Here is a 25144-nt window from a genome sequence, read left to right as displayed (position 1 = left end):
AATATATATATAGATAGGATATATTAAAAGTAAATTACAATTCTAAAAAATTAATAAAGTGTACTAAGAAATTGAACATACTTAATGGTTTTTGGCACTATTAGAGACCAAAATTTAGGGATAACAATTTTTTAGAGACCAAATATTTTTATTACAAAAAATGTCGTCATTATATTTTTGACAATGAAAATTGAATATTTGTGATGAATTATTATCATTTTGGGACCAAATTTTTCGCCTGAAAAAATAAAGCATTTTGAGATCATATTATTTTGTCCTTAAAAATTTATATATTAGTGACATTTTTAAAATTTTATTGGTAAAAACATTATTTTTTACTTTTCAGAACGACCTTTTAGCAACTATCCCCACAACAATAGAAATTGGTCTTTATATATCTTTTGCAACAAAATTTTTATTTTTAGGTAAAAAAAATTGGTCTCTAAAACTCTTATATGTATTGGAAATGACCTGGCTCCTTTGCAGTTTTAAAGCAAACTGGACTGGACAGTCAAAGTAATAGGATGGCGACACGTCATCAAAATTGGAAACTAATGATTCAGATTAAATTAGACACTCACAAGCTCTTTGGAAGATGTAAACGACATCGTCCTTTACAGCCGTCAACATTAACACCATCTCTATGGGATTTTCAAAGATCTGATTTGGGCGCAAATTCCTTTGGGGATTTGATTTCCTTTGCCGCAAGCACTCCCATTGATTTTTTCTTTCAACCAAAGATTCTTCCTGTATGTCAAAGAAATAAGCAAATCAATGACAACTGGAGTTTTTGATGATCAGCCATGGTGACCCGTGTCCTCTGCTTTTTCTCTTTGTAGCTTAGTTGATTAAAAGTATACTACCATAAGGTATAAAGAATAAGAAAATGTATGATGCACATATTATCATTTTATTTATTTATTATTATTTGATTTATATATAATATTATAATAAAATTGTACGAGTTGCAAGCACATTGATACAGATCAAAATCTTCGAAGTCAAAGATAAAACTCTCAATATATATATATATATATATGGAGACTAGGACTATACACAAATAAAAAGATTCAAATCATTAATCTCAAGTTGAATATGAATTATGTTCATTGTAGATATGTTTATGTATATAGACGCTCATGTATAGACATATTAACCCTTCACAAATAAAAATATTCAAATCACTAATCTCATGTTGAAAATAAATTATGTTCATCTCAGATATGTTTATGTACATAGACACTCATGTATACACATATTAAAAGGTTGAAAAATACATATATAGATATTTTTTTATTATTGAAAAAATTGATGTGTGTTTTTATGCACTTTTTATTTTTTGTTTATGTTCTTACTGATTTTTTGATATTTTTTTTAATTAATGTTTTTACTTTTTGGATCTTTTTAATTATTAAACATGATGTATTTAGAATTTATTTTCCTTCGTACTAATGATGTTTCTTGTGTCAAGCAGCAAGACAACACCCAAATTAAGGCCCCTTTATAAAAGACACTTCAATGTGTGAAGCTATATCTTCAAGTCTCACAATTCTAGATTACAAACCTCAAATGGGTTTGGAATTTGATTCCCTAGATGCCGCAAAAGATTTCAACAATGAGTTTGGGCAGATTATCGGTTTTAGTCTTCGAATAGAATATACTAACACATGTAAGAAAACATGAAGGATCACTTCTAGGAGGTTTGTATGTTTGAAAGAAGGGTTTCGACGTGAAGACAAGAGAGATGATAAAACTAAAAATTCACGCCAAGAAACAAGAACTGGTTGCAAGGCGTGTATGAGTGTTTCATTCAACAAAAATAGACAAAACTATGTGGTTATTGATTTTGTTGAGGACCACAATCACCCACTTCATATTCCCGAATGTGTCCATTTAATGCCTTCACAAAGAAAAATTGCAAAAACTCAAGCAATTGAAGCTGATTTGGCAAAGGCATCTGGGATTAGATTGAGATCGACATTTGAGCTTGCATCTCGACAGGCAGGTGGAAAGGAATGTCTTGGTTTTACACGTCAGGACTTAAAAAATTATCTTCGGACTAAACGTCAGAAGGAATTGAAGTTCGGGGAAACTGGAAGTTTGTTAGCATATTTTGCAGACAAATCAATGAAGGATTCATCTTTTCACTTCACTGTGCAGCTAGATGTTGGAGAACAAATTACTAACATCTTTTGGGCAGACCCAAAAATGATAATTAACTATAGTTTATTTCGGGATTTTGTGAGTTTTGACACAACATACAGAACCCACAAGGACTATCGGCTACTAGCGGTGTTTGTAGGGTTTAACAATTATAGGAAGGCTGTTATATTTGGGGTTGCACTTCTATATGATGAAACAATTGCCTCTTTTGAGTGGTTATTTAAGAGTTTCTTAGATGCTATGTCAGGGAAGCAGCCAAAGACCATTTTCACTGATCAAGACCCTGCAATGGCAAAGGCTATCTCATCAGTTATGCCTGATACGTTCCATAGAATATGCACATGGCATATGAGACAAAATGCAATTAAGCATTTAAGAAGCAAATATAGAGGTGATGATGGTGGGATTGGTGCAGAGCTTGCTAAATTTATTTACAATTATGAAGATGAGGAAAGTTTCTCTAGTGCTTGGGAAGACAAGCTTGATAAATTTGATGTTCATGATAATAGTTGGTTGTCTACTATATATAGGATTAGAGAAAAATGGGGAAAACCATATGTCATGGAAGTTTGGTCAACTTGGGCAGATACCATGCAAGTTAGCGAAAGCTTCAATGGTAAACTATGTACTTTTTTACAATCAAATTTGGGGATATTGTATTTCTTCAAGCATTTTGAGAGGGTTATTGATGATATTACTCATATTGAGTTTGATTGCGAGTATGCTTCTCGTCAGAAGTTGCCAAAAATTGGCTTACCCATTCCCTTGTTGATCAATGCAGGAGATTTTTATACAAACCCAATTTTTGAGATATTTAAAGAGCAAATTTTGAAAAGCCTGTCTGCTTTTGCTTGGAAACAAGATGAAAGCAACTTTTCACATGACTATGTGGTGAAAGTGCTTGATGAGCCTAAAGTTCGTGAAGTTAAAGTCAACTTACAAGGCCCAATGGTGTCATGTACTTGTAAATTGTTTGAGAGTTATGGAATTTTGTGTGCCCATGCTTTGAAAGGTCTTGACATGATGAACATCAAGGATATACCAAAACAATACTTACTGAAGAGATGGGCTAAGAAAGCAAAAAATGGAATAGTACAGGACATTAATAGCTGTATAGATACACATATAGCAGCTGATTTGGATGTGAATTTTCGTTATAGGATGTTATGCCCCAATTTGATTAAGTTGGGTTGTTGTGCGGATGAAAGTTTAGAAACAACGGACATGCTTGCGAAATTTATAGTTGAGATGGCAAAAAAGATTGATGATATATTAAGTCAACAACCTAGTGTTGGCTAACAAGCAAGTGAAGCTCATGCACCTTTTTCATCGAAATCATGCAAAGAAGTTTTGGACAAAAATCAACCTCATAACTTACATACCTTAGGAGCAAAGGGGTTAAAGAAAAAAGAGGGTTTGGGGAAAGGTAGGCCAAGAAAAAGGCCTAAGAGTTGGGTTGAGTTGCAAGCAAAGAGCAAGAAAAGCAGACAAATGTTGGAACCTCAATCAACCCCTCACTCATCTACTACTTTTGCAGATACTACTTATCCCCCACTATCAGATTGTTCATTACAGGTAGAAATGTCTTGTTGTTGTGATCATATAAGATGAAATTAAAACTTAAGTTATATTAGTATTCTTCATTTGCAGGGTGTTGGGATGTCTAGTTCCATGGCATGCATGATTCCAGAAACACCTCAAGCTTGTAACGATTCTTCATTCACTCAATTGTAAATGGTAAAAAAAATATTATCTAATTTTCCATTTATATTATTCATTTCAAGATTGCACTATTGTTTAGTATCTTCAATTATTATTCTATTGCAGGGAGTTTAGATGCCCAGTTCTATGCTTTGTTCTTCATTTCTAGATTCTCATGAATCTAGAAGCACTATGCGTTGAAACAAAATGACCCTATGTTCTTCATTTGTTAATGCTTCTTTAGTTCCAGTAATTGATTAGTGGAATTGTTTTAGTACTTTCATCTTTTTACAATTTTTTTGAGGCAGAAGTACAATTGTTATTCCTTTTATGCATTTTTTTTTTTTTGCAGAATTTTATAAATAATTTATTTGACTCTTCAATGTAATGTGAACAGTATTTTTTCTAGTAATTTTGCACTTTTCATGTGAACTGTAAATGAAGAAAATGCTTTGTAAATCTATAATGAGCACAAGAAAATATTCAGTTAAATCAAAAGGGTCCAAAATAATGCAAGTGATGAAATATTTGAATTTTTATAAGATGTTCATTTAACTATTCAAGTGTACAGTACATTTCCTTACATTCTCCAACCCCTTTCGATGACTTAAATTCATCCACAAAGTACAATCCAAAAGACACTAATTAAATTGTATCCCACTTGCAGTATAGTAGCAATGATGGGTAATGAAGAGCATGAAGCAAGTCCCAGATGCATCATGGATGATTATCCTCAGGTTGTTTATCAACAGCTTCCTTCCACAAGTTCTTCTAAAATCCTTGAAAGTTGAAACCCACTTAATAGGAGAATTCAACCTCCATCTTTTACAACCTGATAGAAATAATTAAGAAAATATCATGAAAATAAAAATTTGAATTCTAATTAAAGAAATTTTATTTCTCTATTAGAATAAAATACTATTTCGCCTGAGATACAATTTGGATATATATTAATTTGTTCGAGTACGGTAAAAAATGAATAGAAAAAAATTAATTAAATACTTGTTTCGAGTACCGATACATATACAAAAGAACCATATGAAGCACCATACAGGGTATGGATATGGTGTCCATACTTCATAACTCAGAATTGGAACACCTTGGTTGTTTCCATTTTTTAAAAAATACTTTTCAGAAAATTTAACTTTCTTATTTTTCATATTTTTTTTTGTTTTTGCTGAATTTTTTTAATATTTTAAGTAATTTTTTTACTTTTTAGACACATCTAACATAAATACACCTAAAAAGTAAAAAAATTGTAAATAAAATATTTTAAAAATTCACTAAATACCAAAAATATAAAAAAAATACAACAATTCAGTACATATTGTGTATTTTTATGTATTTATTAATTTTTTAAAATCTTTTTTCACAAATTTTTTACTTTTTAGATACATCTAAATAAGGTGCATCTAAAAAAGTAAAAAAAATGTTTAAAATTTTAAAAATATTCACTAAAAATAAAAAAAATATAAAAATAAAAAAACTCAATTTTCAAAAAATTTAATCCAGAAAACTCAAACCAAACGCTACTGGATAAAAACAGAGCAAAAATTTAATATACAACCCAGAAGGATAGAGAAAGCCATGTTCAGACTTTTTTTTTTCCACAAAATTTCAACTTCCAATCAAAAAGTAATCGGAGGCTCAGCATAGTTCAGCAAAAGTAGAAAATGAAACAATGGCAAACTCTGCAGAAACACTATCAAATTGTAGTAATTAACAATTGGAAACAAAACTTCATGAACCCCTACATCAATGAATCCCGATTCAAGCACACAAATCACACATACATAATATACATATTTTGAACAAGAAATTTGAAACCCTAGATTGAACTGATCGGAATTCTAATGGTTTTGAGCTTACCCATGCAGAGCCTCAGTTCTTTGGCCACGTATTATTGTTGTTTCTTCGCCTTTGCCTAGGACTAGTGCTTGTCAGTGTGGTAAACTCATTTATATATATATATATATATAGAGAGAGAGAGAGAGAGGGAAGGAGGTAGGGAGAGAGAGTTAGGGATTTCAATGAGAAACATGAAAATCCCACAGAGATGGTGTTAACATTGACGGTTGTAAAAGACGATGTTGATAAGATCTTTCAAAGAGCTTGTGAGTGTCTAATTTAATCTGAGCCATTAGTTTCCAATTTTGATGATGTGTCGCCATCTTATTATTTTGACTGTCCAGTCCAGTTTACTTTTAAAACTGAAGAGGAGCCCGGTTCAATTGGAAAGGAAAATAGAATCCCCGGCTTTGACTTTGTATTGGGCCCAAACTGAACATCTGAATTTTGACTAAAAAGCCTAGACTAAAAAAGTTACTTTGGGCCTTTAGAAGGACGGAAGTGGTGAACAATGGAGCCCAGGCCCACCAGCTTTAGGACTCGGTAACAAATTGTTTGGTTTGAGAGTCTAAGAAAGTCAAACCAAATGCACTGTGTTGTTTTGACTTCAAGGAAGTTTGGGATTACTAAAAAAAAAAATAGGGATACAAATTAATTTATCATTTTTTTTTTTACATATATATGCGAGTAGTTGGTAAAAAAAATAGTAAATTAGTCTGTAGTTATAATTGAATACAATGTTATAGACAAATATTTACACACTAACATTTGTGGTGCACCTGATTGTAAGGCTTTGCGGTGGTTGATTGATTCTAAAACTTTTGCCATGTTTTTAGTTATAACCCAAACTGATTTTGGTTTTTGATTATGAGACTTTAATATTTAGTTTTCAATCGCAATGACATTAGTTATAAGATTTTGTGGTGTTTTGTTATATACTGAATTAGACTTTGGGGCTATTTGGGATGATTTAAATAAACCTTGGTTTGGTAAACATATTGTGACTAAATAAGCACATAAGGACAAAAAAAAGTCACAAAATCACAAAATGACAAAACACTTAACTTTTGATGCAAAATTACCAAATTAACCCATATACAAACAAAAAGTAAAAAAAACATCATTTCCAAATGGAGGGCAATTCTGTCATTCTAATGCAAAAAAGCCAAAAAAGTCAAACAAGAAAACCAAACGAACAAAAAAGTCGGAGGCTAAAAAAATCAAAAAAGCCAAAAAGCCAAGTTTGCCAAATGACACCATATTTTTTAATTTTTTAAAAAAATATGTGTAGAAAAGTAGAGAAATGATGTGATCTAAATATTTAGTTTATGCCAAATAGTGCCTTAGTCATGATACTTTTGTGTTGTATTTTTATTATAAATCAAATTCATTGTGTTTGGTTTCAATTTTTTAGAAATTTAGTATTTGATTTTTTGTATTTTTTTATTTTTAGTGAATATTTTTAGAATTTTAAGCAATATTTTTTACTTTTTTAGATGCATCTTACTTGGATGTATTTAAAAAATCAATAAATATTCAAGAATACGAAAAATGTACAGAATTCTCTTTTTTTTTTGGGGGTATTTAGTGAATTTTCGAAAGATTTTTTTCACAAATATTATATTTTTTACGTGTATTTATGTTAGGTGTATCTAAAAATTAAAAAAATTTGATTAGAATATTAAAAAAAATCAATGAAACAAAAATAAACACAAAAAACAAAAAAAAAAATCAAATTTTTGAAAGGTAAATCCTGGAAACCAAATCAAACAAGCTGATTATAGTTTTTTTAAAATTTTTTATTTTATTTATGGTCATACATATTATTTTTAGTGATCTAAACTAAATTTTTTAACATTATTTAGTGTTTTATGATCAATCGCTATAAAGTGAGACTCGGGATGGCATCGGCTCATAACTGACCATAAATAACTGAAAATAAAGATATGGTGATGGTAAAAAACAACTGAATAATTACACAAACAATGGAATATCTTTGCTTGTAACGTATTTTATTTGCTCCTATAAGTTGAAACTTTCATTTACAATGAACATCTAAGGAAAACATGGTGTAACAACTAAGTGACAACATAAATGAAAAACGAAGGATAGAAAGGAGGGTTTTCCCAGGTTGGCATATCTAACTACACCAACTTACATTTTCTTATGACACTGAACTTACATGTTATCATGAGCTTTGGCCCATTACCAAGTGAAATTGAAATCTAAGAAGGTTTCCAACAATGAGTCATATCTCCAATTTTTTTTTTTTACCCAACTCAAAGATAAATTGCATACAAGAAATTCACAAGTTAGTTTTGACCATGATTTTAAATAACTGTATCACAATATATATTGGGATCAATAATACGGTCATATATGGGTTGATATTGGACAATTTGCCGATTTATCTGTGGATTGATATCCGTATCAGAAATTCAAAATCTTTATATGTATCAGTTGATTGATATTTAAAATCTTGGTGATGAATCTTGAGCTTCACCAAATGGAGTCCAAATTGAATGGTTGCTCCTGAGGCTGTTGCTGCACTGAATCCAAAACTTTCGATGAGGAAGAAGAACCCTGGAAATTCAAACTAAAATCAGTCCCAAACTGAGAAATTCCTTGTGGCATGTATGAGTAATCGGTATTCACAGCTTCTCTTGGTTGATAACTCCTAAGCTGCAATGCCGTGAGAAGCAAGGAATTCATCGACAGATTCGGACTTAGAAAGCTAGAAGGCCATGACAATGCTGCTGCTTCCCTCGCTGCAGGCCAATTCATGTTCAGGTTGATCATATTCATGTTGTTATTGCCATTGTTTTCGCTGTTGTAGTTTTGTAGTGACAAGTTGCTTATAGCACTTGATGAGTTTAAATTTGGCAGCTCTATGTCCCCGAACTCATTCGCCATTAATGTGTTAGTGTCACAATTAGGAGAGTCAAGAGCAAGAGATGGTTGTTGAGAGGATGGTGTTTCAGGATGTGGTTTCTTTACTGCTGATGAGCTCTTGTGAAAGACCCTGCATACAACCCATTCCTCCTAAACAACAAAACATTCAAGAATCAATGAGGGTTATGAACTATCTCCTAATTAATTAAGGGGTATACAATAGTTTTAAATATCAGCTGATATAATCTGTATTGCATTTTTTAACCTCCCCATATTGATAGGTTTATCCATAGAAATAAAAATCTCAAATGCATATTGATTTTTCACAATAGCAAAAAATTTACCTTTAGTTCAATATGATGAATATATATTTTTTGATCAGTAAAAAAAAATTTATTAATAAAAATCAATGCTCGTAGATTGGCTTGCTTTTTGGTCCCGACCTAGTTGGAATCGTCTAGTTTGCTAGGATACTTATGCACTCGCCTCCCTTTAGTAATGAATATTTATCGATTCATTAAAAAAAGAAAGTTTTAGATGGAATGGACAGAAGAGCTTAAACTGAAGATTGAAAGACAAATCATAGATCAACTAAGCCTTATAGGGGACTTGCGACTAGAAAAAATGAATCTCATGGTATCGGTTCATAACTAATTAATGACCCAATTCAAAGCCAAGACGGCTGATTTGAAGATAATGCAATCAATTCAGTTGTTATACAACTCTTTTTTGTGGTGATAATTTTCAACTGTTATAAAACTTTTTTTTTGTGGCGAAAATTAAAAAAAAATAAAAATTAACGACCATACGTTTTGCTCTATGCTTCCAATGCGTTTACACCGCAATATCAATACCGATCGGTTTCTTCATAGCGCTATTTAAAATGTTGACATGCATTTACATGGTTATTTACCTTTGTTGGTTTGAAAGAAAGCTTGGTTTCTAGTCTGTATTCATGCATAACCCAGTTGGTTTTTTCGCCTTTGGGAGCTCTACCTTTGTAGAAAACCAGGGTTTTCTTCATCCCAACCAACACGCCACCACTGAAGATCTCCTTGTCCTTGCCGGTTGTTTTCCAGTAACCGGCCTCTGTAGCCCGATTGGTTCTCAGGCCAGTCGGGTATTTTCGGTCTCTCAAGCTAAAGAAGTACCATTCTTTTTCTCCCATGGATGCTTTGGCTGCACAAAATTGACTTTTCAGGTAATTCTTTTCTTGGGTTCCACAAATCATTGAAATTTCCTTACAGCTTTCTCCTACATCTATTGTATTGTATATACACAGATATTATGTATGTATGCAAGAATAGAAGCTTCAAAAACAATTACTATACATGTCTAGACTCCCCATTTCTACCAAATGTTGAGAGAGAGAGAGAGAGAATAGAGTCGATGACCATAGTTTAATCTAAATTTTTTCATTAAAGTTACAATTTGATTAAACATTTTTTTGGAAAACAATAAAGCTTAAGTTAGACCAAATTGGACATTGGGCTATGAAAAATGGACTTGTGTTTGGTTCATTAAAAATTTATTAAAGAATAATTTATTAATTAAACAAGTTAAATCTAAATATATTTTAAAATTTATCAAAATTTCAAGCTAAACTTAAATAATTTATTACTCGATGAACTATAAAAAACTAAATTACTAGAGTTTTACTCATGATCGGTTCAATTAAATTTTGTTTGAGATCAATTCAAAAAATAAGCAAATCAAGTTTAAAAATTTTAAAAACTTGTTAAAATTTTTAATTAAGTTCAAACAATTTATTACTTTTTGACTTTGTTCATTTGGGGCCTTTCTACTTAGTTTGACTTGGTTCATTTAGGGTCTTTCTAGTTATCTAAATTTCAATCATTCATGACATCCACGATCAGAAAGACCATCCTATAATTTGCATTTTATACCCACTAACAACATAGAAGTAAAGCAGAAAGAAAATGAAAACTGATGAGTATTAAATTTTATTGACAATAGAAAGTTGAAAAAGAAAATAAATGGTGAATCAATCTTGTTCTGATGAAAGAACAGACAACTCAAGAAGTTTAAAGAATAAGAAACTTGATATATGAAAATGGAAAAAAGTAAATCAAAATTTTAGGGCTACCTGGGAGGTCCCAAGGTTCATTCTTATTGAGATCAACATCTACAATCGCACGTGACTCAAAGCTAAAATCGGAGAGCTTTTGATTTAGATAGTAAGTTATGAGTTCTTCATCAGTGGGATGAAACCTGAACCCTGGAGGAAGATTATCCTCCATTTTCACTGCTGCAAGAAATCAGAAAACAAAAAGCAATTAAACAAAGTGTTTTTGATTTCTTGAAACAAAAAGGCAATTGGAACGGAAGTACGAGGACCAAGTTGAGTATTAATGGAGCGTAGTTACCTCATCCTTGAAGAAGACGCAGCCATTGCTAGTCTTTCTTTAGGTTTTTTAATTACAGCTAACATTTTGACAAAGATGGTTTGTGCATGGAGGTTTAGATTTTCTTGGGTGGAGTCATTTACCAAAATGCCACTATTAGTATGGAAGCAAAAGAGTGAAATTACTAAATGGGTAATAGGGTTTTGGAATTATTACATGATAACCATGGTGGTATTAGGTTAATTTTGAAGGAAATGAGTGGCAAAGTATTGGGATAGGGGCTGAGTCGTCTAAGTCACACCTTTTAGTAGATGATCTTGAACTATGGGCTCGTCCAACCACCTTCAACCATTCCTACCCACCAAACCCTAGGCCAACCTCATCGTGATCCAATGACAACATGGCCTCAATACCATATCCACCAATATGCTATTGACACTTGTTCACTACGGAGTCGTTTGTTTTCCTTTTATTGCCCTATATGCAAGTCGGTGAATATTATTAGACAATCTCATATCACCATGTAAAATTTTGATCTTAATCAATCATGATAATCAGTGAGCTTAACAAATGTGATCAATGATCACATATTCAATAGGACCCATCTCTTCCAAAATCCAACAAAAATGGAATCTCAGATTTTTATTTGTCCTTGATTGGTCGGGACTAAAAATCACTTATAATAATCTTGTTTCACTGAATAATTTTCCACAGTGGCTTCATTGTATTGATTTATTGATTTTGTTTTATATTTGTGTAAGTATCTCAATGATAAAAAAATGCTATTTTTAAATTTTTTTATATAGGTTCATTTACTATAATGATTTTTTTTTTTTTTTATATGAAGAAGCACAGCTCTTAATATAAATTATTTATTTATTTTTTTAGAGTTAGGAATACAATTTTGTCACATCATTTTGTATGTATTTTGTGCATATATTTCTGTTTATATATCATTATTGTTAATGATAATTATTTGAGTTGATACCAAAATAATACTATTATTTTTTTTAGGTTTTTTTATTTATTCATATGACATGTTAATATGTTAATCAAATAAACTATACAACCTTATTTGGATAAAATAATTTGTCATAATATTTATTTAAGTGAATGAGGCATTTGATCTAAACCATCAATCTTGTCATAGGAGAGATCAAATAACTTTAAGATGTTAGTTGTGTCGGTATGTGATTATTGGATGACATAAAAAAAATTTAATAAAATATGCAATATTTATTGATATATTGAATTAATGGGGACAAAGAAGCTTTCTAGATAGATTGGAGTGGTTAAAATGGCCACCAACCCACACGACCATATCTTTTGTAGGCATCTTTTAACTCTCTATTCTTCTTAGAGCCCTGTCCCATTTTTTCAATCCTAACATGAACTTTCATGTTTCACATGTTTAAAAAAAACAACGTATAAAAGTCCTCTTTTTCAATCTGTTTTTAAGGTTCAGTTAAAAATAATAATTAATTGATGATTAAAAAAAATATGAAAGAAAAAAATTATTTCAAATATTTTAATAAATTACTATATTATTATATTTTAAAAATAAATTATCTAACTTTTAATTAAAATAGTACTATTCAGTTTTTTGGTTTCAATTTTTTTAAAAATTAAGTTTTGCTTTTTGTATTTTTTTTTTGTTTTTAATGAATGTTTTTAAAATTTTAAGTAATTTTTACTTTTTTATATGCACCTTATTTAGATATATCTAAAAAATAAAATATTTATAAAAAATATTTTTAAAAATTAATAAATACAAAAGAATCTAAAAAATATATTGAATTTTTTTTTTTTTTTTATATATTTTTGGTATTTAGTAAATTTTATAAAGATTTTTTTTACAAATATTATACTTTATAAGTATATTTATGTTAGATACATTTAAAAATTAAAAAAAAATATTTAAAATATTAAAAAATTAATAAAAATATAAAAATATAAAATATAAAAAATTATAATTTTTTGATAAGTGTATTCTAAAAATAATAACCAAACAATATTCTTCTAAACTAAAGTCAATTTCTAGAAACACACACTCTCTCTCTCCCCAAATTAACAAGGATCCAAACTAGAGCTATCTTGAAGGAAGGGATCAAATGGAGTGTGGGTGATGGTTCTCGTATCTCCATTTGGTATGATTGGTGGTGTGGTGATGAGGCTTTGGCTTCTATTTTCCCCAATCATCCTCTTTTAACCGCTGATAAGTTGTGCTGAGGGTAACTAGGATATGGATGCATTACACGCTAAACTCCCCAGTGAGGCCCTCAGATGTGTTCTGAAAGTAACACTTCCGCGTTTTGTTACATTTCCTGATAGTCCTCATTGGAGGGGGTCTATTGGGGGAGGTTTCTCCACAGCTACTGCTTATAAAATTGCTTCTAATCAAATGGATGAGAATATGGATTTTGAGTGGGTGTGGAAATTGAAAATTCCACAGAAACTTAGATGTTTCCTCTGGTTGATCCTTCTTGGTAGGCTTCTTACCAATGATATGAGAATGAGAAGAGGGTTGTCTGATAATGCGGAATGCCCTCGATGTGGTTTTCACACTGAAGATACTGTGCATATCTTTCGCAACTGTGTGGTCACTAAGGCTATTTGGAGTAATGTGGCTGGTACTCCATGGCTATCTGCTGATAGTCAGCTGTGTCTTTCCTCTTAGATCAAAAAGAATTTGAAACCTCGGCAGCTTTCTGACCCTTTTTGGAATCTTCTTTCCATTGCTTCTCTTTGGCAAATTTGGCTTGACAGGAATAAAAAAGTTTTTGATAATGTGGATCCCATTTTGAATCAGTCTTTACACCTTATTCATAATTATGCTAATCAGATTTTGCAAGCCTTTAGTATGAATGTTATTTCCTTACACTACAGGAAATCAGGGATTTAACGGCGTTTAATTAACGGCGTTTTATTAAACGTCACTTTTTTTTTTATTTTTAACGACGTTTTATAACCGTCGCATATTTGTTTAACCAAAACGGCACCGTTTTGTATTTAAAGGCGTTTAAAACCGCCTCTGAATGCCGTACATACACGCGCCCCTTTTTTTGAAACCCTTATTTTTTAATCTGAGCCCTCTCTTTCTTATACTCTCTTATCTTATATGCAGACTTCTCTCTCTCAGCGACGAAGAAGACGGTGGAGATAACTCCACGAAGAAGCTTCGTCTCTTGAAAGATAAATCTTCTGTTCTTGAAGAGAGCTTCAAAGAACACAAGCTCCACCGGTTGTTTAGAGCGATTTCGAAGTGATTTCGAAGATTCAGATCGACATCAATCAGCTGTTCAGAGCGATTTCGAAGCTCCATCGCCACCGTCATCTGCACCGGTGAGGTAGCCAGCTCCACTATCTCTCTCTCTCTCTCTCTCTCTCTCTAGATCTCATCCTGATTGTACCTTTATAATGAGTTATCCTTTGTTATACTGTTCTTAATTTCATGTTTTCTCCCTGCATCTGAAATGTGTAATCTGTAGAGTACAGAATCGATCTAGAATGTTTTGTAATGATTTTTAAAATTGGAATAGTTGTCATGTGCCATTGATTGCGAAAAAATGACTAATGCTTAGTAATTTCTTCTTGCATTTAACAGAAAATGTCTTTCTTTGTCTCTTCTAGGTCTTGATTGGGGTAAAGTTCCTTCGTCACTGGCCTTTCCTTGGCCGTTTGAGAGTATGCAAATCACTGATTGGAGATCATCATTTTCATTTAGAATCATCAAATTGCAATGTTTAGCAGTTTCAGGAGCTGAAAACAATATTTTCCAGCACTGGATTCTAATGGCTTTATTTCACTCTTGATTTTTGAATTTAAGATATTTGCCTTTTATTTCATTCTATTAGATTCAGAGTCTTTTCTGGAACCATTTCTTTACCTCCCTAGCAGTGTGTAGCTTTTTATACACCAGTTCTACATGGTTGTGCATCTGTTTTGGTGTCTTTAAAGACAAACATTACTTTGATTATCTGAAAAATTAGATGCTCTAGGTTGTTATGCTTTATTTTGTACTTTTACTCGCTTACGATATTTCTTTAGCAGCCTGTGAGTTCCCTATTCTGGAGCCCCTTCTCACTTCAGCAGCTTGTCCTTTATTTCACTTTGTCCTGATATGCATTTTGTTGCAGGTTTCATGAGTCTTATCTGAATTTAGAAACCCTTGCCTTGCTCTTCTCTAAGACCAGTAAACATGAAGGAAGAAAATCTTGCTATTGCTAATGTTGGGGAGCCTACTGTTAGAATGACACGAGCTCGAGCTGCTGCTTGTCATGCATTTGGAGGGATTCCACCTTCAGAAGCACTGAAGCAGCAAGGTCAAAAGCAGGTTTTACGGACAAGTTCAAAAAGAGCAGCTTTAGATGAGATGAATAGCAGTGCTTCTGCTGCTGCACCTGTTCAGCATAAGAGGAGGGCAGTGCTTAAGGATGTCACAAATGTTTGCTGTGAAAATTCCTATAAAAACTGCCTCATTGCAGCTAAAATTCCGGTTTGTACACTACCCTTTTGCTGAATTTATATAATTAATGTAAGAAATTGTTGTAAATTGAAAGAAAATTAAATAAGAAAGTATGTTTGTTCCTCATTAACAGAGATAAAAAATGGCTGCTTTAATGCACAAAAAAAAAATGAAATGTTGAATTGTTGATAGATATTTTATGCTTATAAAGCTCTTAAAAAAAAATCTTGATATTTTATGCTTTAATGCACAGAGATACGGTATAGGTAGCATTTATGCTTATAAAGCTCTTAAAAAAAAATGGCCAGAGACTACAATGGAGTTGACTTCCTATTGTGCGAATCAGTTAATATGGTGATATCAGTTCGTATTGAACCTTTGTGATTCAATGCTGGAAGAAAATTGGAGGAGGAAACAACCACCACTGGTGTCATAAAATGTAATTGCCTTTATATGTTAAAACAGGATGTGGATTTTTTTAGAAAAAAAAAAGAAAAGATATACTGCTCTCTAGCCTATAATCGACTTCCATTCAATTAGCTGGAGCATTAATGCATGCAAATTGAAGTCTAAATATTCTTCAATACTGAACTAATATTGACTATGAGACCTTTATACATGTTTGAGTACAATCAACACTAGGTTTCTTATAACATGCTTGTTTTTTTTTTTTTTGGCCGCAAAATGCAGTAGTAGTCACAGAGTCTTTATTGGGTTTCAGGGTGTTTCTTAGCATGAAGTTATGCAAAAGTTATCAGACATCAATCCCTCAAGAAATCAGAAGGCTTCTCTCCTTAATGTTATACTTAAACGTTGTCAGTTGCAGATGCATGACATTCATCTGCTAGTTCAGTTTCCTGTCTCAAATGATTCCTTTGGATGTTTGTGTGAGACTAAGGAGCTTAATGCAAAATCTCTGTATGCTAAGGGTCGGTGTTTTCTGGGAGGGCTTATCAGTTCACTTTTTGCTCCTTCGAAAGAGAGCTCTTTCAGTCTTGATCTGAAAGGTTTTCAGATTGGGCTGAAGAGAAGAGATCACATCAGCTGTCCTATACTTTTATTGGATCTGTTCACTCGCCTCAAATTGAAAGATCTTCAGCTTATGGACTTCAATCTTAATGTTCCAGAATTAAGTTTTTCAATTTCTCCGGTAGAGCTTCCTATTATTTTAGTGTTTTATACACTCTCATCCTATGAATCCAATTCTATTAGAAATGGTAGTCACCTATGGAACATAGCTGCAAGCAGAATCAGTTCTCTGATTTCTACTCGTAGATGGTCATTGTATAAATTGGTTGGTATTGTGTGTTTGTGGTTACAGTATGTCAATGCTTATGAGAATCTACTTATATTAGTTGGATATCCTGTGGACGACATTATGAAAAGATCTTCTGTTAAGATGTCTGAGGATGACATACACTACAGGAAAAAGGAGATATGGTGACGTTTTTTTAACGACGTTTTTTAAACGTCACTGTTATTAATATTTAACGGCGTTTTATAAACGCCGCATATTTTTTTAAAATAAAACTACGTCGTTTTATAATCGGAGGCGTTTGGAAACGCCTCCAAATGCGGTAGCCACACGCGCTTTTTTTAAAGCACATTTTGAATCTGAGCCCCTCTCTCTCTCTCTCCTCTCTCTCTCTCAACCCTTATACGCACACATCTCTCTCAACCCTCATCGAAGCTCCAGATCGAAGCTTCATTTTTAAATCTGAGCCCTTTCACTTTCTCAACCCTTATACGCACACATCTCTCTCTCAACCCTCTCTAAGCTCCATCGAAGCTCCAGATCGAAGCTCCATTTTAAAATCTGAGCCCTTTCTCTCTCTCAACCCTTATACGCACACATCTCTCTCTCTCTCAACCCTCTCTTAGCTCCATCGAAGATTCAGATGGAAGGTCCATCGAAGCGATTTCGAAGCTCCATCAAAGATTCAGATCTAAACTCCATCGAAGATTCAGATCGAAGCGATTTTGAAGCTCCATCGACAACACCATCTGCACTGGCAAGGTAGCGAGCTCCACCGTCTCTCTCTCTCTCTCTCTCTCTTTAGATCTATGAAATCAATGTTTTAAGTCATTCTTACTTGATCCTCATTTGCAGAGATTCAGAGAATCAGTGATTTCCAGAAGCTCAGATCTGAACTTTAATCTGTACTCTCTCTCTCTCTCTCTCGCTCTATTTGTGGTCTTATTGGCCAAGGCATTGCAAATCAACATGTCAACTAGAGAGTTCCAAAAACATTTTGCATCCTTTCTGCAAACTGATAACGTAAAATATTATTGACCGAATAAAATAATAGGAAGGCTTTTAAGCTCACTATATCATGTAATTTGATCAAGTTGGAAATTATATTGACTGAATAAAATAAGAGGAAGGCTTTTAGCATCATAACGACAGTTAATCTTGAAATTATTAATGCTCTCTCTCTGCCTCTTTGTGTGTTTCTCTTTGTATTGGTTTCATCAGATCAGCCACAAATTTGGAGCGTTATTTACAGATTTCAATTTACAGGTAATTTAGATTCCATCACTTTTGGCATTGTTCGCACAATCATCTTTGTTTGTTTGCTGAGAAAAACAGAGGAATGAAAAGTAAAATACATTTGGAATCTTATAAATGGTTATTTTCACGTTGAATTTGATTCTTGGAAAATATAAAGAAAAAAGGCCAACGGTTAAATTCTTGAGATTTCTTGTTCCCTTGGTTCACAATGAATGAAAATGAGAAAATTTTAAGATGTAAACCTCCTGTTTTCTTTTGTTTACTTAGGAACCAAACGGAGCATTGAATTCTGGTCTTGTTTGATTTCTTGAATGAATGATGCTATAAATTTTTTATTTTATTTTCTTTATTTTTTGTATTATAGCGTTTCTAATGGCTCAGATCATGTTCTATCTAGCTTCCTTCAATGTTTGATTCATTTTTTGGTTTTGGTACTGATGAGATAATTGTAAGATGATTTAATGATCCTGAATTTTCAAATTAGTGATTTGTTTGATTTATCTCACCCTTTTCTTGGAATTCTACCCATATGGGCAATGCCATGTCTAAATGAATTATTAGTTCAAAACCCAATTTTCATAGCCAAACATTGAATTACGTGTTATGTTGGATTACTAATCCAATACCAAGATCATGGAAGATGATCCTCTCTAGCTAGCACTTTCTTCATTCGACAAATGTGGTCTTTGGATCAACTGTTAGATGATGACTGGATAAAGAAAGTGTTGAAGGCAATATGAATCTCAAGATCATATCGACCCAAACAATAAATCACCATTTTATGTAACTGGGGAGAAATTGTCCTCCTTGTAGAAATATATTCTTGTTATTCAGTTGACGTGGATTGTTCAGTTGTCCATGCTCTGGCTTGGCTTTCTTGATCATACTATCATCAAGAAATGATCTATAAATATCTCGTCCACATGATTTGTATTAATAAGCTAATACAGTGGTTTTTCCTTTAATGCTTGAGTTGACAGAAAAATGAAAATGATTTTCAATTGATTGAAAGTGATATGAATTTTGTACAGTTGTACTCATCAATGAAAACCATAAAAACCGTTGCATTTGGCATAATCATTACTAGAAAGAATGTCTATATTATTTATGATAGTTGTTGAATTGTTGCAATGGCATGTAGTCTGATTTTAATTTTCTTTCCCTTTTTTCTCCTTAATTGTTTACCAAGAATTTCCCTTTTTAAGTAAAATTGTAATTTTCAAACGATATATGTATACATATATCTTCTGCAAGCTCACATAGGTGATAGCCCAAACAAAGTTCTCTTCTCTTTTTTATTTCATGAAAATATATACCAACCAATTTCTTCAATTCCATTGGAACAAACTAGCAAGCTATTGTCGGAGTGCATTTTCAGTAGTGTTAAACCATCTTGTTAATTTTGATCCCAATCAATTAAATAAACAAAATTAAGCCTCAAGTCCATTTCATCGGATCAGAAGATGGAAAGGTGAAGCCTCGCTCGGTGGCTCACTTTCTCAGATCAACCTCCTTAGGAAGACGGACAGTTGAGACCTCGCTTAGGTTTCACTTTTGCTGATTTAGACAACTAGAATTAGTGGGAATATGTTTGATGTTGTGACTAGGATTTTAAATATCAGCTATATTAGGATTTTTAACTTCTGATATTGATCTGATATATAAGTTTGATATTATTTGATATTTAATTGTATAGCCAAAACTAATATCTCAATACTATTATTTAAAACTATAATTGTAATGCCAGATAACAAGACAATTTTTTCACATTTATCATTTATGGCTGTACATGTATTCAATTTTTATTTCACTTTGGCCTTCTTGATAGTAAAGCCAACCAAGTCATTTAAAATGATCTCAACTACAGGGAATGGTACTTCTGACAATGTCAGTGTCAATTAAATTTTGGAAACCAACATGCACAAATGGGGTATGCAAGGCCTCATCATCCCAAACAGCATTCTTCTACTCAGCTCTTTACATCATAGCAGTTGGTGCTGGTGGAACAAAACCCAGCATCTCCACCTTTGGTGCAGACCAGTTTGATGACATCAACCCCCATGAGAAGAAGCTCAAGGTCTCTTTCTTCAATTGGTGGACGTTCAGCTCCTTCATTGGTGGACTCGTAGCCACCCTTGGGCTTGTCTACATTCAAGAGAACTTGGGTTGGGGTTTAGGGTATGGTGTCCCTACAGTAGGACTCATTGTGTCCTTATTCATATTCTACATTGGTGTTCCTACTTATAGGCACAAGGTTAAGAAGACAGAGCCCAGGTGAAGACATGGTTAGAGTCATTGTCAATGCATTTGCCAACAGGAGGGTCAAGGTCCCCAGCCAACCATCTGAGCTTCATGAGTTTGGGCTGCAACATTACATCAATTGCAGGAAGAGGAAGGTCCACCACACCCCTAATTTTAGGTTAGTTCTTCTTCTTCTACTATTTCTGGCTAGTACTCTTTTTTTCTTTCATTGTTAATCTAATTGGGATAGATTTGCTTTCTTATGATATTTTGTGCATTCACTTCTCTTTATTAATGTTGCTTTTGTATTCTATACTTCGTGTTTCATTAATAAAGAATTTTCTTTTGCCAATAAGAAAAAATAAACCATTAAACTAGATGTTTCATAAGCACACACTAGAGTCTCATCTAAATCAAGAACCACCTGTGTGCAGAGTTGCATGAATCAGACTTGAAATATATTCAGTAGTGAGAAACTATAACACAACTGCGAAACATTATAGCAGCAGCAACAGTAGACTAGTACTAGTAGTACTAGTAGCACCTGTGTGCAGAGTTTCATGATCCTTATTTTTCTTTTTCTTTTTTCTCAATGAAATTGGGCAATTGCATCTCCACTTTTGTCCAATCAATCCTAATGATTAATCAGGCAGTCATTTACATTGACAGTAACATTTTACTCCATGTTGGGAGCTAGCTTACTGAGGCAAATTACCAATTCTTTATGAACACACAACAAGATAAAACATTGAGCAGGAAGGAGCAGTTAAAAGGCCCTTCTTATGTGAGTCTTTAGATTTCATCTGAGTTTTTAGATTTCAAATATGCTCATTTTATCAGCAACTATTTTCTTCCTTCTGTACCATGAAAGCAAGACCAACCTTCTACCAGTTGTCTTCAATTTAATAAACATTCATAGAGTTAGAAAACACTAACTGCAGCAAAACATCAACAAAGTTATGCAAATAGAGACACATTTGAGAGTAACAACTAACATTCATTTGTCCTCTCCTCGGGGTGCCCTTTAATTGTCAATTCCTCCAAGGCACAAAACCAGACAAAATTACTCGAGAATTAAATGTCATCCAAGTTAGTGTCAGCTCTTTAGTCACTAGAAAAACAACTATAGTCTTTGAACTTTATGCAAAGCACTCGTCTGAATCTCCAACAAATCAGCAATAATAGAGGACTTGCATTCGATCTATGCCTCAATGTAGACTGAACTCTCTGTATCTAAATAAAGCTAAGATCTATGCCTCAATGTTGAATAAGTTGTAATTCAATTCAGTCAATCACCCCAAATATATATATATATATATATATATTTCATCAAGAAAGGATAGGCTTAATATCAACAATGATTGCACTTAAATAATATAATTATGTATTTGCTCAAAATCTTGTTTTTATGTAACCTATGCATAATACATGTAATTGAGCTTTACTTCTATCCTTCTGTATTTGACTTGGATAGTTGAAGCTCTCTCAAAATTCTCTGAAGCAGACTGTTTGTTGGTGATTTTTCTCATGGAGATATATCTGTATCTAGAATCTGGATACAGCCAAGACCACAATTTAAGTTGAATTTACTCTTTGATGTGGTCAAACTGAATTTCTATTGATAATTAGCATATTCATGCAGCACAAAAAATTTATGGTGGTAGAGTAAAGAATCTTGATCGAAGATTGTAGTATTAGGTAAATTTGAAATTGGCAACAATTGCATTAACAGCTAAGAAGCATGGACACGGACACAATTTAAATATCTATTTTAGAAAAGTTGAATTCTGTCTCTGTATGTGTCTGAAAGATGTGCTTTATATATGAATTCTAGGATGGATATCTTCTTTAAGAGATTTGGGTGTTTTCTTTTTTTAGTTCTTTCAGCAGTTTCTTTTAGTGCACTCTCTTATTATTTATGTTTCTTTCTGAATTCTTGTCGTTCCTCTAATAGCTATTTTGGCTCAGATTTCTTGCTGTAGAAGCAGTAAGTTTTCATTTGATCTAATTCCAGGGATAATTGTGACTTCTTGCGGTTGTAAATAGCTTAATATTATCATTAATGTACCTTTGTTTGGTTGTTTTTCTGTTGATACAGTTTCTGATTAGACGTTTATTCACTTGAGCAGGAATGGTGATGATGATTCAGTAGCTAAAATCAAGGCCGCTGAAGATGCCCTGCAAGAAAAGGAGAAGGTAATATTTTTTTGGGTCTACTACCTGCTATAAGTTGTAGCATTATTTGATTATTTGAATAATTTTCGTCCATAAGATAGGACATCTGCAGGGGCAAAGATTAGCCTTAAATTTTTTTTATTTTTTATTTCATTTCTCTGATTTTTCAACTTTATCATATTGCATGTATTTGTTCGGATAGATTTGATGTTTCTGCATGCATTCTGTTGGCTTATAAGTTGACTGTGATTTCCAGCAAAAACCTTCATTCGAGCTCTCTGGGAAGCTCGCTTCGGAAACTAACAGAGTCAGAGGTGATAATCTAATTGCCTTCATTTTAGGATAATGAATTTCATTTTGTTATTCACTTGGCTGAAGGGGGCACTCTTAAATAGAGTTGTGAACATGTTGATTTGTTGGTGTAAATAAATGTTATACTGCATTTTGATGATTAAGGGGTGATCTCCTGCTTTCCATCATTTTGAATATGGCTACCTGAATATTGAGATATATCTTTTTGATTTTCTCAATCTGTTGCTTTGCTTGTATTACCACATGCTTTTCCTAGCTTATGACCTCAGTAAATTTCCATGGCAGTGACTGACACGTACTCACATATAGTCCTTCGAACATAGTTATTAATGTGTTGCATCGGAGTGGGCTGGTCCTTTCTAAAAGTTTTCCACAAAATTTAGAAAGCTATTTTGTAATATTTTTTTCAATATTTTGTCTTGGGAAGAAAATTTTCAAATATTGCTCTAAGTGAATATATTACATTTATGAAAGTTGCTGTTTAATTCTATCACCACTTTATGAGCAATGAATTTGTAACTTAATCATGTGATCTTATGTGGTTTGGACTATGCTATGATTTGTTAAACATGTTAGTAATGTTTCAAAATAACTCCATTATTGGTTTTTGGTTGGGCAGGCCTTCTCCCCCCAACCTTTCTATTCTTGTAGATTCACATCGTACCTACAATGTCCATTGAAACAGATTGAATTGCTCAAATGGGGATTTGGAGCATCTGTTGTTAGAAGTGATGGTCACATGAGCTTGCATTGTTTTTTATTTTTAATTTTGTTTTCAAACTTAGTTTATTTATTATTTTAATAAACATCAATTATTAATTCTTAATAATTGTTTACGACAGGTATTTTTTTCAAGCATATAAAATTAGCACAACTTTAAAAATAAAAAAAAATAAAAATAAAGGCTATGGCGGCGTTTTTTGAACGTCACTCTATCCCTACCCCAACGGTTAGATTTTTAAAATGTATAAATGTCTTTGACGGCGTTTCCAAAACGTCGCTAAATGTCATATGACGTCACAGTACAGTTAGTAGGACATTTGGCGGCGTTTTTAAAAACGCCGCATATACTAATATAACGACGTTTTCAAAACGCCATAAAGCTATAGCGACGGCCGCGTCATCGGCGTTTGGTACTAAACGTCACAAAAAGAATTAGCGACGTTTTCAATACCTATAGCGGCGTTTTTAAAACGCCGCTAAAAATCGATTTTCCAGCAGTGTTACCACAGATACCCACTCTAATTAAATGGTCTTCTCCTTCTTCGGGGAAAATAAAACTCAATACTGATGGGTGTGCACGTGGAAATTCAGGGGATGGAGGCTTTGGTGGAGCATTGCGCGATGAAGCAGGAACCTCGCTATTCGGTTTCTTCGGCAAGCTCGAAAATTGCTACAGCCTTGAAGCTGAAATGTGGGGCATTTAACGCGGCCTGACCATTATTTTGGAGAAAGGATTACATGATGTTATCATTGAAACTGACTTTGCTATGGTTGAGGAGCTTTTGACCAAAGGCCCACCTCCAAATTGTTCATACCGCAGCATCGTCGAGGATTCTCGCCACCTGCTGCAGTGTTGCTGCTGCTCCATTCAGCACATCATACGGGTAGCTAATCAATGTGCAGACATACTCGCTAATATGGGAGCTGATCAAGACGAATTCCTTGTGGGTGTGGAGGAGCCACTCGCTGAAGTGCGTAGCCAAGTTCTTGCCGATATGGTGGGAGTGGTTTATAGGAGGCTATAGTGCCTCTGTTTTCTTTTCTCTGCTTCTATCTTTTTTTTTTTCTTCCTTTCCTATTCCGCTGTACCAAAAAAAAAAAGAAAAAAGAATGAGTTAAGCCTCTAGTAGTTATAACCCTCCAATTTTTCATACTTGCATGATGTGATGTGAGTACTATTCAAGTCTGCTTAAGATTGAAAATTATTCATTGCAGCGTGTAAAATAATCTGCGTCGTTGATTGGTGTGGAGTTGTCTTAAAGTAGACATCAATCAACGGTTACATCTAAGCAGAAGATGGGAAAGGACCTCTCACATGGATACGAATACTTTGGGTGTTTGAAAAAAGCTAAAAAATTATTATAAAAGTCAAAAAATGATCACTACTTAAAAATATATATATATATATATATATAAAATTTCTCAAAAAAGGTACAAACCAACATCATGGTTGAACATGACACAGTGGTATGAAGTGATGGTGAGTTTGAAAAGAGGGTGCACACAAAAATTACACAGCACAGTGTTGTTCGGCTCCGTAGGGACCCATTATAGGTCATTTTTTGATAATCTGAACCGTTATATATATAGAACTCGTCGAGTACTATTTGTCTGTAAAAAATCACGTTGATCGAATATCGATAACTATATGATCAAATCAGTTTTGTATAAAAAATAGACGGTGCACAAAGTAAGGTTGACAAAAAACTAATTCAATCAGATAGTTATCGATATCAACGTGATTTT

General features: G+C 33.1%; 3 protein-coding genes across 5 annotated transcripts; 2 read left to right on the top strand and 1 right to left on the bottom strand.

Annotated features, from left to right (window-relative positions):
• Positions 1-1797: 1797 nt before the first annotated feature.
• LOC114257357 (protein FAR1-RELATED SEQUENCE 5-like) lies at positions 1798-3462 on the top strand. The gene has a single exon (XM_028197114.2). It carries the CDS (start codon positions 1798-1800, stop codon positions 3460-3462), a length of 1665 nt encoding a protein of 554 aa, XP_028052915.2.
• Positions 3463-7707: 4245 nt separating this feature from the next.
• NAC058 (NAC domain containing protein 58) lies at positions 7708-11296 on the bottom strand. The gene is made up of 4 exons (XM_028197502.2): positions 10992-11296; positions 10712-10873; positions 9518-9783; positions 7708-8754 (listed from the first exon to the last, which is right to left on the bottom strand). Exons 2-4 carry the CDS (start codon positions 10863-10865, stop codon positions 8212-8214), a joined length of 963 nt encoding a protein of 320 aa, XP_028053303.1. The 5' UTR covers positions 10866-10873; positions 10992-11296; the 3' UTR covers positions 7708-8211.
• Positions 11297-14040: 2744 nt separating this feature from the next.
• Positions 14041-23785, top strand: LOC114274338 (uncharacterized). Of its 3 annotated transcripts, XM_082866740.1 has the most exons (6): positions 15524-17452; positions 17546-17595; positions 17912-17956; positions 19815-20366; positions 22318-22384; positions 22620-23785. In XM_082866740.1, the coding sequence occupies exons 4-6, from the start codon at positions 20230-20232 to the stop codon at positions 22707-22709; spliced, it is 294 nt and encodes a 97-aa protein (XP_082722866.1). In that variant the 5' UTR covers positions 15524-17452; positions 17546-17595; positions 17912-17956; positions 19815-20229; the 3' UTR covers positions 22710-23785. The 3 variants fall into 3 exon arrangements, 1 of the variants encoding a protein (XP_082722866.1); XR_014327769.1 differs by lacking the exons at positions 15524-17452; positions 17546-17595; positions 17912-17956; positions 19815-20366 and adding exons at positions 14041-14312; positions 15107-15465 and having other exon boundaries at positions 22620-23750; XR_014327768.1 differs by lacking the exons at positions 15524-17452; positions 17546-17595; positions 17912-17956; positions 19815-20366 and adding exons at positions 14043-14317; positions 15107-15465 and having other exon boundaries at positions 22620-23738.
• Positions 23786-25144: the final 1359 nt, after the last annotated feature.

The sequence above is a fragment of the Camellia sinensis genome, chromosome 4 (genome assembly GCF_055761805.1).
Source record: "Camellia sinensis isolate YWXY chromosome 4, ASM5576180v1, whole genome shotgun sequence".
Taxonomy (NCBI): domain Eukaryota; kingdom Viridiplantae; phylum Streptophyta; class Magnoliopsida; order Ericales; family Theaceae; genus Camellia; species Camellia sinensis.
This window is presented reverse-complemented; position numbering and strand designations above follow the sequence as displayed.

Coding starts and splice junctions, on each gene's coding strand:
- LOC114257357 (XM_028197114.2), top strand. CDS start 1,798: ATGAGTGTTTCATTCAACAAAAATAGACAAAACTATGTGGTTATTGAT.
- NAC058 (XM_028197502.2), bottom strand. CDS start 10,865: ATGGAGGATAATCTTCCTCCAGGGTTCAGGTTTCATCCCACTGATGAA. Junction 9,784..10,711: donor TGAACCTTGGGACCTCCCAG/GTAGCCCTAAAA, acceptor AATTTTGTGCAG/CCAAAGCATCCATGGGAGAA. Junction 8,755..9,517: donor TTTCTTTCAAACCAACAAAG/GTAAATAACCAT, acceptor TTTGTTGTTTAG/GAGGAATGGGTTGTATGCAG.
- LOC114274338 (XM_082866740.1), top strand. CDS start 20,230: ATGGTTAGAGTCATTGTCAATGCATTTGCCAACAGGAGGGTCAAGGTC. Junction 20,367..22,317: donor CACCACACCCCTAATTTTAG/GTTAGTTCTTCT, acceptor TCACTTGAGCAG/GAATGGTGATGATGATTCAG. Junction 22,385..22,619: donor CCCTGCAAGAAAAGGAGAAG/GTAATATTTTTT, acceptor TGTGATTTCCAG/CAAAAACCTTCATTCGAGCT.